Source organism: Helicoverpa armigera, chromosome 29 (assembly GCF_030705265.1).
Source record: "Helicoverpa armigera isolate CAAS_96S chromosome 29, ASM3070526v1, whole genome shotgun sequence".
Classification (NCBI taxonomy): Eukaryota; Metazoa; Arthropoda; class Insecta; order Lepidoptera; family Noctuidae; genus Helicoverpa; species Helicoverpa armigera.
Window position 1 is genome coordinate 526652 of NC_087148.1, and position 13806 is coordinate 540457.

The 13806-nt window shown below is 35.0% G+C and overlaps 2 protein-coding genes across 3 annotated transcripts in view; both read right to left on the bottom strand.

Annotated features, from left to right (window-relative positions):
- The window catches only part of LOC110378495 (zinc finger protein OZF), a 29852-nt gene extending 27010 nt beyond the window's left edge, over positions 1–2842 (bottom strand). For both annotated transcript variants that reach the window (XM_064042727.1, XM_064042728.1), the window contains exon 1: positions 2555–2842. In XM_064042727.1, coding sequence (XP_063898797.1) covers positions 2555–2706 — 152 coding nt within the window. In that variant the 5' untranslated portion in view covers positions 2707–2842. The remainder of the gene's footprint in view (positions 1–2554) is intronic.
- A 7091-nt stretch (positions 2843–9933) lies between these two features.
- LOC110378505 (gastrula zinc finger protein XlCGF57.1) lies at positions 9934–13469 on the bottom strand. The gene is made up of 6 exons (XM_064042740.1): positions 13243–13469; positions 12768–12912; positions 12516–12560; positions 12146–12202; positions 11645–11794; positions 9934–11344 (listed from the first exon to the last, which is right to left on the bottom strand). The coding sequence occupies exons 1-6, from the start codon at positions 13378–13380 to the stop codon at positions 10122–10124; spliced, it is 1758 nt and encodes a 585-aa protein (XP_063898810.1). The 5' UTR covers positions 13381–13469; the 3' UTR covers positions 9934–10121.
- Positions 13470–13806: the final 337 nt, after the last annotated feature.

Consider the following 13806-nt stretch of genomic DNA (forward strand, 5'->3'; position numbering starts at 1 on the left):
TAGCATCAAAAGAGTTTGCCAAGCATGCGTGAGAGTATATTCTAAATTTGAATTTTGTACAATTGCAAAGAAATTGGTTAAACCTTGTTTTGGACTAATTGCTGGCAGAAAGTTCGTCGGTGTTTTGAAAAGTTTTTGAAGTGATTTTCAGGAAAATGATAATGCAGTTTTAATTAATGATTAATGTACTTTTTAGTTACATCAAAACATTTTTGAAAAACTATTCGTATTTGATAAAATTTTCACCTGCTCTAAATGGGCTATACTGATGATTGGTGGTAATGTTAAGAGGTTCGGTATTTTAGTGTAAAGCATTCCATTGTTTAGATATTGTACCCACGTGTTTTAAAATATCGCTTTTTCATAAATAAACACTACTTAGAAGAGTATCAGTACCTTTGGCTGCGACAAAACAAAATTAAAGTAAGCAGTGCCGATCACAACCCGTCTCCTATCGGACTTTGACATTAAAAAAATACCAAATTTAGTGATAAATGTTAAAATTAACCACATGAAAAATGATGAGGAGGGTTAAAGCTATCTAAAAAGTCAAATTATTGCCTCGTTGAAGCTCTCGATAACTCCATATGTATCGGGTTACTAAACAACGATTTAGCTGAAAGGGAGTCAAGAATTCAAAATTATTGGCCAAACGTATGTTTCTTAAGAAATGAGCAGCTAGCCAATTATTGTTATGATTTAAGCAGGAAAGTGCTGTAGATGCCAGAAAATCTCGGTGTAGGCAAGTTTATTTAATAAAATATGTGTGGGATGAAAACACGCTATTTGAACGCTCAGACTCATTGATCTTCAGAGGTCTACGGAGTTTCCCAAGAGACGAGGTTGTTTAAAAATCAGTAATTACGAGACCTTAAGACCTCGTGCTCACAGTCTATGCGCTATTTTCTGTATTTTGTAGAATTTCAAGACTTTTAAAAATGTCAAAGTCCTATAGGAGACGAGTTGTGATGGGCACTGCTTACTTTAAATTGGTTTTATCGCAGCCAAAGGTACTGATACTCTTCTAAATAGTGTTTATTTATGAAAAAGCGATATTTTAAAACACGTGGGTACAATATCTAAACAATGGAATGCTTTACACTAAAATACCGAATCTCTTAACATTACCACCAATCATTAGTATAGCCCATTTAGAGCAGGTGAAAATTTTATCAAATACGCATTGTTTTGCAAAAATGTTTTGATCTAACTAAAAAGTACATTAATCATTTATTAAAACTGCATTATCATTTTCCTGAAAATCACTTCAAAAACTTTTCAAAACACCGACGAACTTTCTGCCAGCAATTAGTCCAAAACAAGGTTTAACCAATTTCTTAGCAATTGTACAAAATTCAAATTTAGAATACACTCTCACGCATGCTCTGCTAACTCTTTTGATGCTAGAAACATACAACAATCATTAAAACCCTTTGAGATACACGCAAAGTCCTTAAAACTAAGATTTCGCATAGGTGCCCGTTTTTTTTGCAAAAGAGTGTATATTGTTTTCACAAGAAACTTTCTACTTTTTGTAAAAAATAGAGACATCATGATTTCTATAGCATCCACGTCAAACTCAAAATTTCAAAGTTAGGTGCGCCCTTCCAAAGAGTTGGTCTCATGGAGAAGTCCCTACAGTTATAGTGACAGAATGATAGAAAACATTGTCTGCATTGTATGTGAACAATCTGCAGCACTTTTTATTTACCATACAGAAATATGTGTGCTACAGACTCAATCAGAGAAAAATGATGCACCTTTTAAAACAGCAATCCTTTGGGAACATCTTCCCATACCATTTGGCTTTTCATTATTAGTAATCTGTGTTTCCCGTTTACTTTGGTACTGAGGAAAATACTTCCAAGATACATAGCTAGGTCTAACTACAAGTCTTACGTAGGGCTAACAGGTTTCCTGGGTAACTGGGTTAAAGAGATCAGATAGGCAGTCACTTCTTGTAAAACACTGGTCGACAACCCCAACATAGTTTCCCCAACATTGTTTTAAATTAGTATAGTTTGAAGAAGGACAATCACTGTTAAAATGCTTCATTTTAATTTGCTCAATGTTTTTCATAGACTTAAGTGTATCTAATTGACATTAGTTAAGGTAGGTACATTAATTTACAAATAGCTATAGGTAGGTAGGTAGCTATTTAGTTTCAAGAAAAAAACTTAGTTGTAGTGGTGACCAAAAATAATTAGAGGTTTAATATAGAAAACCTTGAAAGTAAGTTATTAATATAAGATCAAAAATTGGTCAAAACAGAGAGGAAATTCTCTTTTTATTTTTAGGTAGGTAGTTTATTTACAATATAAGGAAAAATTAAGTACAAAAATATTCAATTGCAGGGCTAAATCTATTATTTATATCATGCCTAAAAACTAAAAAGGTTTTTTGAGTTTTTAAATCTAATTTTAAACCTATTTTCGAGAAACTGGGAAATAAAATTACGCCGATGAATTTGTATCATCCATGAGTAGAAAACTACTTATTAGTGGAATATTATATTTCGTAGATACTTGATTATATTTTAATTCAGCATATTTACCTTACAGCCGGTGCTTCAACTTCGATTTCTACTTTAATAATATTTTTTTCGGCTTCGGCCCCATTTTGACTAGCGGTTTCAGAAGAAACCTCATTATCAACGTCTTCCTTTAAATTCGGCTCTTCTTTTACAATAACGCACTCAAAAGCCATTGTTATGTGAACTTAAAACGGAAACTAATAACACATTTTCACAAAAATGCGAAGATTTTCACGCGAAATCGCAAAATCGGCAATAAATTCAACTCTTTCATGAAAATGTACTTTGACAGCGGGCCATAACATAAATGTTGCCATTGCCACTCCTAATAATTTACCAGCTAAATTTATTAATAGTGATGTCTGCATAAAATCGACTATGCAAATTAATTATAGAGTATATGGTTCCTTTTCATCCAAGACGTAACATAAAAAGTATACGCAGATCGCACTGTAAACGACCGATCTTTTTTTATTGGTTTTTACCAACTTCCCAAAAAGGAAGGGCACCCCAATACCTCTCGTATTCGTTCGCCGCTTGCTTATACCCCCATGAGTACCTGCAGTGCTACAACCATCGTTATAAATGACATGTTTTCATTAATTTATGAGTATTACTAGCTTTCCGCCCGCGGCTTCGCCCGCGTGAAATTCGGTTCACCCCTCCCGCTGTGGGTTAGCAGCGGTGAGGGAGTGTCAGACTCTTACTGACTAAAATCGTCCTGTTCCGTCCTAGGCCTTTTATATACCAGGGCCGCGGTACCTCTTTCGAACAACCCGCAGCCGCGGCTGGCCCTGGCGCTACTGGGCCCCACTGATTTCAAAACACCTTAAGACTAATTCGCGGCGAACCTTAACACCGCGATACAGAAAAGCACAACGCCATCTATCGAGCTATCGGGAAGCTCGCGATTGAACAATGAGCTACAGGTTAAAGCGCGAGATATCATTGCACTTCTTACGTATCTTAAAAAAAACAACGTCACCACGTTTTAAAAAGCTATCATTCCACTTCTTACGTATTTTAAAAACACATCGTTACCACGTTTTAAAAACACCCAGCGCCATCTATCGCATTCCTCAAGAACTAAATAACTTAACTAATACTTATACCAATTAGTAATTCGTTGAATTATAGTTATTTCAGGATAAGTAGATGTAAAAAAAACAGTTAAGACGATAAAACAAATTGTACGTCATCCCTCGGGAATTCCTCATTTTCGAGGATTCATTATCGTATCATTTAGCTTCTAAATTTATATGTTCATATTCGTTTGGAATATATAAGTAGATGTACAAAAAAACAGTTTAGACGATTAAACAAATTGTACATCATCCCTCGGGAATTCCTCATTTTCGGGGATTCATTATCGTATCATTTAGCTTCTAAATTTACATGTTTATATTCGTTTGCAATATATTACCTTGTTTTAAACGACACACAGCGCCATCTACAATCCATCCATCAAGCAAACAATATTTTTGTTTTAACTCGGGAATATCTATTTTTTTCGGGATAAAAAGTACCCTATTATTTAATCCGGACTTCTAACTTTACGTCTGCAAAATTTCAAAGCAATCGGTTCAGTAGTTACGGCGTGAAAGCGGAACAAACAAACAAACAAACAAACAAACAAACAAACTCACTTTCCGATTTATAATATTAGTAAGGATCGTATCATTTAGCTTCTAAATTTACATGTTTATATTCGTTTGCAATATATTACCTTGTTTTAAACGACACACAGCGCCATCTACAATCCATCCATCAAGCAAACAATATTTTTGTTTTAACTCGGGAATATCTATTTTTTTCGGGATAAAAAGTACCCTATTATTTAATCCGGACTTCTAACTTTACGTCTGCAAAATTTCAAAGCAATCGGTTCAGTAGTTACGGCGTGAAAGCGGAACAAACAAACAAACAAACAAACAAACAAACAAACTCACTTTCCGATTTATAATATTAAGTAAGGATTTGCAATACGTTCATCAGTAGAAGTCAATGGTTTGATATGATGATGATTAGTAGCACACTTAATACCCATTGACTTTAACTTCCAGTCACCACGGCGCATACAGTGCGCGGGGCATTTCAGCTGCGTGTATTAATTTGTTTGACAACGTGGGTCTACGTTTTCACTGGAGTACACGAATACGACCCACGCATGACCCACGACTATGTATAGCGTGGCACGGCGCACGGAGAGGCTACGTTCTTACCACTGCAATCTGTGGACACGGGCTTAAGGCAATAAGTGAGTGTACTCCAGTGGAAACGTAGACCTACGTCGACAGCGTTGAGCTATGTAACCGCCTATTCGAGCAAGCCATGCATGCAGCATGTATCAATGAAATCAATTCATGCGTAGCCTGTCCATGGGTCGTAGTGGACATAACCACATACATTTTCTTCCAAAACGAAGCTTAATGCACGTAGAAGCCTCTCCGTGCACAGCGGCGGGCTGCAGTTGCAGTGGTACATATGGAGCAAAGCAACCCACCCTCTCATTTTTCGAAACGATGGCGAAAAAGTTCAAAAACATCAGCAGGCCTATTTATAAGTCGGAATCCCAACTAATATTACAAATGCGAAAATTACTGTCTGTCAGTCTTTTCTTCACGCCTAAACTACTGCACCGATTTATGTGAAATTAGGTACAGACACAGTCAGAAATTTGAAAAAGGACATAGGATAGTTTTTATTACAAAAAATAAAATGTATTCCGGACATTCAGCCCCATCTATTGGTCAAAAGTCGGCATCTGTCGGCGGGAACTATGTGGGTAAAACCAAAAATCTGCCGGAAGTAACTATTCCACGCGAACGAAGTCGCGGGCAAAAGCTAGTACAGTCAACTTCAGGTCAGTGGTAACAGTTTTATAGGAAAATTGTACTTATTCCTATTGAATTAAAGTGCATGACTGTTATAGATAGTTCAACTCAGATTTGCGCGCGGCCCTATGTGTGCGTCGGCTTGTAAATATACAACTTTCATTCGTGTGACAGTGACGTCGTCCGAGCATGACGTGTTCTTATCACTTTTTGTTATGGGTACAGTCGTTTACGAAAATACTAGTTATTCACGGAGAAATTAGGTATTAAGGAGTCAGATAAAGCGTTTCAAAAAATAAAACAACATTCAAAGCTTTTTATTATTAAATATAGTTTTTCATTATTTTCTCATACGTCTTTTCAAATTGACATTGATAGTATCTAAGAATTAAATACTCCTTAAGTACATAGTTTCTAGCTCGGGGTACAGTCAACCTCAGGTCAGTGGTAACAGTTTCATAGAAAAATCGTACTTATTACTATTCAGTTAAGGTGCATGACAGTTACCACTGATGTGCAGTCTACCGTACGCGGACAATAAATAAAAGTGTGGACTAAGAATGTAAAAAGAGGTACAATCTAGTATAATAATGTAAACAAAATGTGTGGGGAATTTTAAAAAATTATATTGCTTCGCATAATGTCGACCAACATAACAAAATAATGAAACTCATAAATGAACGTTTAAGTCAAATTGATGAAGGGATGTGGCGTAATACTTGTTGACATGTAAAAAAGAAAAAAGAAGAATACTATAGACATTTTGACATGGAAACAGAATTTATAATTCACCTTGGAGAGTAGCAAATCCGAAATTTTATCATTTGATTTTTCAAACAGCGATTCATAATCATTAAAAATAAATAAACATTAAATTACGTAGTAACCGTTTTTCTTTAAACACCCGTATACAACCCCTAAATAACTGTATTGTCCCCGACTGTACCTCTTGTCACGCACACAAAGTCACTGTATATGTACAAGGGTTACCCACACATAAGGCCGCGCGCACGACTGAGTTGAACTTACTATACCACTCTGATGTGCAGTCTACCGTATACAACACATATAACTAAATGTTATGAAGAAAATGTCAGTCAAACAGCTGGAGTACATAAATTGAGTGATATTAAATATAAATTGTTTTCCCTTACTTACTTGCTTATACTTTACACCTTTTTTACACTCATTGTAAATAAGAATGAATGTGTGAGCAGGAGGGGTGTACAACAGAGAAACACATTGTACAAATTCTGAAAATATATTAATAAAACTATCATATAAAGAACAAAATATTTCTTGTTGTCAAAATATACCTCTTTGCTTAACAACTGGCGATGCCACGAACCTTACTTAATTATAAATTGTCCCTTGAGGTATCTTGAACATATAAGATCTTTGCTTAGAAAGATAATCAAAAAATAAACTTGTACTTATTATAAAAATCAATAATGTCAAAATCAACAACAACTAAATATTATTAAATCTTAAAAACAAAATTAAGACAGATATTAGGCAGTAACGCTTTCCTTGTAAGAGGTTCCCTAACTATTGATATCCTAACCGATTCTGCCGATTATCGACTACGGCGGCTGTTCTCGTGTAAGGAGATTAGCCAACTGCGCATGACATATTATAGTGGACAAGCATTTGCGCAGACACAAGTGCACTCACTATTCCTTCACTCTCATAACGTGATGGGACGACAATCCGAGACCACCGAAGAGAGATCAGGCGCAGGACCGACATTTACGTGCTCTCAGATGCACGCATGTATCAACCACCAACTTCCAGGCTCCGGGCTGCTTTGAGAATGTCTTCTAAAATCCACAAAGTGATTTTGGCTCGTCCCGGGGATCAAACCCGAGACCTCATGTTCAGCAGTCGTGCTTGCGACAGCTAGACCAACGAGGCAGTTATTCCCTAACTATTAAAGGGTCACAAAATCAAATTAAATCTAACATAAATCCAACTCCTCTTCTTCATCTGTATTTATATCTTCTTCATTGGCGTTATAATCAACAGTATCTGCTTGAGTAGTTTCATCTACATTGTCAAGTCTCGGTGTCTGAATTGAATTGTTAAGCCCATTATCTTCTGTTTTTTTGCTTTTTCCTCTTCTCCTTTGACGAGAAATTCTTAAATTTTTGGAAGTACTCCTTTTTTTTGCGTTCCTAAGAATACTCTTAAGAAATGAATAACACTCTTGCATTGTAAAGTTTTCATCAGACATGTGTACTATTGTAAAGAAGAGGTCAATTGTATTTTGGTAACTTTTAAAACATATTTTCGAGCCTTCAGCACGTGTTCCGCCAGCCCACGAACAAGTGGTCAAAAATTCCCGGCCAAACATAGCATCTAATAATGCATATGCATTATTAATCGCTCTGCCTTTTCCTTTGCCACAAACAATTGATAATATTTTTTTAAATTCTTGTGTTTTATGCTTACTCTTAAGAGATTCTTCGAAATCATCAAGACATTTCTTGTTTGTGATCGGTTTAAATCTATTATCAATATCCCGTTCAAATTTTCCTGTTAATGCTCCTACAGATATCCTTTGCATGAATTCATCAAATTGAGTCGATAAATTTGTTAATTTCTCCAAAATTAATACCTGATTAGAACTAAGTACTGCTTGGTTATTCTGAATAGAAGCTAGCTTAGAACTCAAAGTTTCAATTGTGTTTGTCAAATTTGTGGGAATAAGTGCACCAGCAGGTAGCGAAACTTTAAATTCAAAATTTTGTTCGGCGTCAATACTTGCGGATTTATTCTGAAAAGAAAATAAGTATTTAAAAACAATGCAGCGGGGACAACAGTTGATTGGTTGAAAAGTATTGTAAGTCTTATTACTACTTTAGCAGTTCGGAGATTTTTAGAGTTGTACATAAGTTCACTTACTTCTCCTCATCTCATTATTAACTACAATTAATTATTATGAATTACAATAATTCCATTAATTATATAGTTTATGTTTCAGTTATTTTTAATTTTATTTTATTGACTTCAATAAGTATTTAAGTTAAAGCCCACCACGCCATTCTCTGTGAGCGTTGTGCACACCTGTAACTGACTAATTTACACAGGACTAACAATTGTAAACTTATATATGCGTAAGCAATTGTAAATAAGTTGTTGGTGTGCCTTGTAAATATATAAATAAATAGACTCAAGTTAGATATATTCCCTAAGAATAGCAGGTGAAACCGCTGGCGGAAACTAGTGATATAATAACGATAGTAATTCTAAATAGGTACTTATGTACAAAGTTATTTACAAGTTTATACAAAAATATATTAAATTTATCACCTCATTATCACCGTCCTCGTTTAAATTCGGTTCTACTTTCACAATATCGCACTCAAAAGCCATCGTTATATTATTTTAAAAAGGTAACTAATAACACATTTTCTCAAAAATACGAAGATTTTCACGCGAAATCAGCAATAAATTCAACTCTTTCACGAAAATGTATTTTCGAGAGCGGGCCATAACATAAATGTTGCCATTGCTAACCTATAATTGAAAATAGTGATGTAAGGAAAAAATCGACTATGCAAATCACGTATGGGGTAAATTAGTCGATTTTTATCCAAGACGTGACACTTAAAACTACGCAGATGGCATTATAGTCGACAGAACGTTGTTAATGGTTTTAACTGATTTCCCAAAAAAGGAAGAGCATCGCAATAAAATAAATACCTCTTTTACACGTCCGCTGCAATGATGAAATGACCCCTCCCGCTGTGGGTTAGTAGCGGTGAGGAAGTTACTGACTGAAAGCCGTCGTGTTCCTTCGTAGGCCTTTTATGTATCAGGGCCGCGGTAACTCGCGCGAACAGCCCGCAGCCCCGGCAGACCTTGGCCCCGCTGGGGTTGCTGACATCTCTTTGAGGAGCGCGTGGAACAACGCGCGCCGAACTTCGTCGAGCACCCGACGTTTAGGCCCTATACAATACCCACTGACTTGAACTTTCAGTATAACTGGATCTAGCTGCACTGAAACCTTCACATGGAGCGACTGCCTGCCTGACCACCTCACCGTGGCTACCCAAGCAACCCTTGGTAAGACTGTTTGTCAGAATTTTCACCTTCTCATTTTGCGAAACGATTGCTAAATAACAATCAGCAACATCAGCGGGCCTTTTTGTAAGTTGAAATAAGAAAATAAAACTGCAGTTATTGTTGTATAAATTAAATAATTTATTTTTCTTAAACAAAATTATTTCAAGAATGTAATTAATTACTAAGTAACTTCATAAAATAAATAAATAAGTATTATTCGTTCTTAATTCTATCTTATAAAAATAATTTACTTACGTACCTACTTATCAAGTCACGTTTAAGTACAATATACATTCTACTTCTTCACAATGTTTAGTTTACAGAATAAATTATTATGCACTAAATTCAAGAATAAATCAAATTAAATGTTAAAAATCTCTAGCCGACTTAACTTATGAGTATTAAAATAATACTTAACGGTCTCTTAGCAAAATGAAAGCTTATATTACGATGAATAAATAATAAAATTACCTTATATAAAAAAAAGCAATAAAAACCATATTTCCTGTAGTTTAGCATCAAACTAGCTACCGAATAAAAATAACTCTCAAAAAACGAATAGATTTTATGATTCCTAAAAGTTTAAGGATTACCTTAGTAAAAGTATTTACCTACTTACCAATTTCTGGAAAACTCACTTTTTTAGCTCTTTATTATACAAGTATAATAGAAACTAAATTATAGCTCTAAGAACTCAAACCATCATTTTTTTCAACATGAGTGCACCTATGACGCTTCAATCCACTGCTCTGAGTGAACTGACTATTACATATCTCACAAGCAAAAGGTTTCTCCCCAGTATGAATTCTCATATGTAACTTCAAATTACCGTTTATAGAAAACTGCTTACTACAAATATTACAACTAAAAGGCCTTTCTTCTGAATGCACCCTCATATGCTTGGATAAATTACCTATTTGTTTGTTACAAATTTTACAAGTATAAGGCTTAATACCAGTGTGAACTCGCATATGTCTTTTCAATTGACCAGTTTCTCTGAAACATCGTTTACACACTTCACAGGAAAATGGTTTCTCACCAGAATGAACGCGCATATGAATTTTTAGGTACCCATTATCTGAGAACGGTTTTTTGCAGACTTTACAAGAAAACGGTTTTTCGCCTGTATGTGTTCTTTGGTGGAGTTTAAAACTGGCCATTTGGGCGAATTGGCGGTTGCAAAAACTGCAGGTGTAGGGCTTAAAACCTGTGTGCACTCTCATATGGACTTTCAAAGTCGTGTACGCCGTGAAATCTTTCTTACAAACCTCACAAGAATAAGGTTTTTCTCCCGTATGTTGTCGCTCATGTATAGCTAAATAACTCTTACTAGAAAACTGTTTATTACACACACCACAAGTATGAGGTTTTATACCTGTATGTATTATAAATATATGTCGTTTTAAATGTGTTCTTTGAGGGAATCGGCGTCCACAAACGTCACAGACATAAGGTTTCTCCCCGGTATGAGTGTACATATGCGATTTCAACGTCTGATTATGACCGAAAGCTTTATTACAAATCGAACAACTATATTTCCGCTCCCCTGTGTGTATTTTCATATGTTCTTTCAAGCCTTTTTTCCTTTGAAACTCTTTATTACACTCTGTACATTTGAATTTTTCTTCGAAGTGGACTTTTATGTGCTTTTTGAGTAGTCTAGCTTTCTCGAATATCTTTTGGCAAATTGTACAAGGATATGCGTTATCAACTATGTGTGCTATAGTTATATGTTTCGTTAATTCTTTGTTGTTTGTGTGTGTGGTACTACAGAGGTGGCATGTAAATGATTTCTCGCCGTTATGGGCTTTCATGTGGACTTCTAAAGAGCCGTTGTATGAGAATTTCTTTTGGCAGATGTCGCAGGAGTATTTTTTAGTTTTCTGGTTTTTGGGTTTTCGGTCTTCGTCTGTAAGAAAATAAATGACTCTTTTAACATAGGAAATACATAAGTCATAAATAACTTGTAGACATTGTTTGATTTAACAGATTGATAAAAAATATTAAGCTGCAGCTAGCTACTGTGCATAATTTTATTGTCAGTATATCAGTTTGCCATTAATAACTCTTTGTATTCAGTTTGGCCGATCCACCATACTTAACTCTTCTAGAAAATAATCTTTTGAAATAAGATACAATAACTTGTTCTTCTCTGAATACTACTAGGTTCTAAGTAATGGTTCAAAACATAATATCAAAAGAGCCTCACCATCGCTCAACTCAGGTGGCGCAGCCCACTCAGCGTCGGGCTCCGCGCTGTCCGGGGGCTGCGCCCCTCGGGAGCTGCGCAACACTGACAGCGGCTGATCGTCATCTTCAGCTGGCTGGATGAATATGTCTAGCTCTTGGAGACTGTCTTCTGGAAGAATGAGTTGACACTGATTATTGTGAGAGTATTCAGTAACAGAAGATCATCTCCCAGTTCTATTATTATAGATCACTAAATCCCTTGGTAGACAGATTAGGTCTAGTCGTCAGTATTGTTATCATTTTGACTATTTTGCAGTCTTTACTGTCTCTAGTAGCCAATATCGAAGTGACAAACTTATAAGACTAGAGCTGCATTCCCGGCATTTAAAGTAAAAGCTTTTAATAAGGCTCTATAACATAAAATATAGCTACATCTAGATCTAACTAATATGGTGTTAATTTTACGATCATATGATTGTTTCATTAACTGGAACGATTTAAATTCGTGTAGATTTCTTACCATCATATTTATAGTCCAGTCCAGCCTGCTCATCGTGACTGGATTCTTCTTTAAGGCCTGAAAGAATAACAATAGTATAGTTAGCTGTTACCTGATACATCATGTATAAAACAAACTGGACTAATTTTAGAGTAATTACATAAGCCCAATTTTTTGTTACTATGTTAAAATACTGTGTTTACAAAAGAAAGTACATAAGATTCTAATAAGTTCGAGAGTAGTATGAAATAAAAGTAAATAAACGGACAAACGGTATGGTAACAGCGCATATAGGATTGATCAAGGGACATGGTCACTTGGCTTCAAATGCTCTGAAGTTTGATTAAGCGGCCATTTATTTTGGTTACAAATAACTGTACTAATTACTTACCAATGTCTGTAAATTCATTTTTAAGCTCTTTTCCACCCTCTGCATCTGAAAACACAAAAAAGTAGGTAAATATGTAAGCTACAAAAAAAATTATGGTTTATTAAATTTTTCATCAATTATCATGATAGTAGAAATCTTTTCTTCTCTGTTTAAGTCTGGTCATACAATATATTAAAATGCATACACCTTAGCTAAAGCTACATGCTATAGCCTATATAGATGCAAATTATAATGATGGTAAAATATACAAACCTTTAAAACCACAGCTAAACAGGTACTGTTTGAACTTATCTTCACATAACAGCACCTGTTTCTTGAACTGAGCTGCGTCCCTTAGCCGCGGCTCACAGACGGAGCACAAGGAGTAAGTGTCAGTGCTGTTTGGTAGAGGATTTAACTGAAATAACATACAAAAATGTTTTAAATAAAAAATGTTGCAAATTGGATTTTAAATCCCTTTCATTCATACGCTTTTACAATAATTTGGCAAGTAACAAGTTCGTTATTAGGCTGTGCAGTACTCTAAATAGCTTTTATTAAATAGTGATTACTATGATATTATAATATAAATATCTGATAACAATGATTTCTTTCTACTGTTAAGAAGAGGTACAAAAAAAAATAGGAAAAAAAATACAACACGTTTCTTCTTATTAGGAATAATAATCAGCTGTTATGTCAAGAATATTTATGTAGGAGAAAAATATAATAATATTTTAATACTCACAACAATATCGAAAGTATCCCGTAACAAAACATGACAATCATCTTCGATTCCTCCGTTAGAAAACACGTTTACACTCGTAAAATTGCCTTCAGCGTGACAGCACCGACATAAACCACTAATATTCCATATTTCCGTCATTTTATAAACAATATTTAATTCATTTTCATTTAATAATAGTTCAAAATAAGACGAGCAAAGAAACCGGAACAAAAACACAATAGATGAGAATCCACTACTACTCGTTTACTCGTTTTCGATTACCACGTATCTCGATGATAATTTTAAATTTACTGAGGTAAGATCGAGATTTTATCCTGTTTTGTCAGCTAAATCGAGTAAATTGTGACTTTATGTACCGTAGTAAACATAGTGCTGTCAAAGTGTAAAGAGCTTGGTTTTTGACATTTCTACGACTACAGTAGCCATTGCAAAAAGTCGATGTAAAAAGACTGACGATTTTGAAAATATAAAAATCTGCTGTCAAAATTGTTAACATATTTTGAACCTACGGTTTCACCCGAGTATTATAGGGTTAAGGAATTATTAACCGTGCGGAAAGGTTTT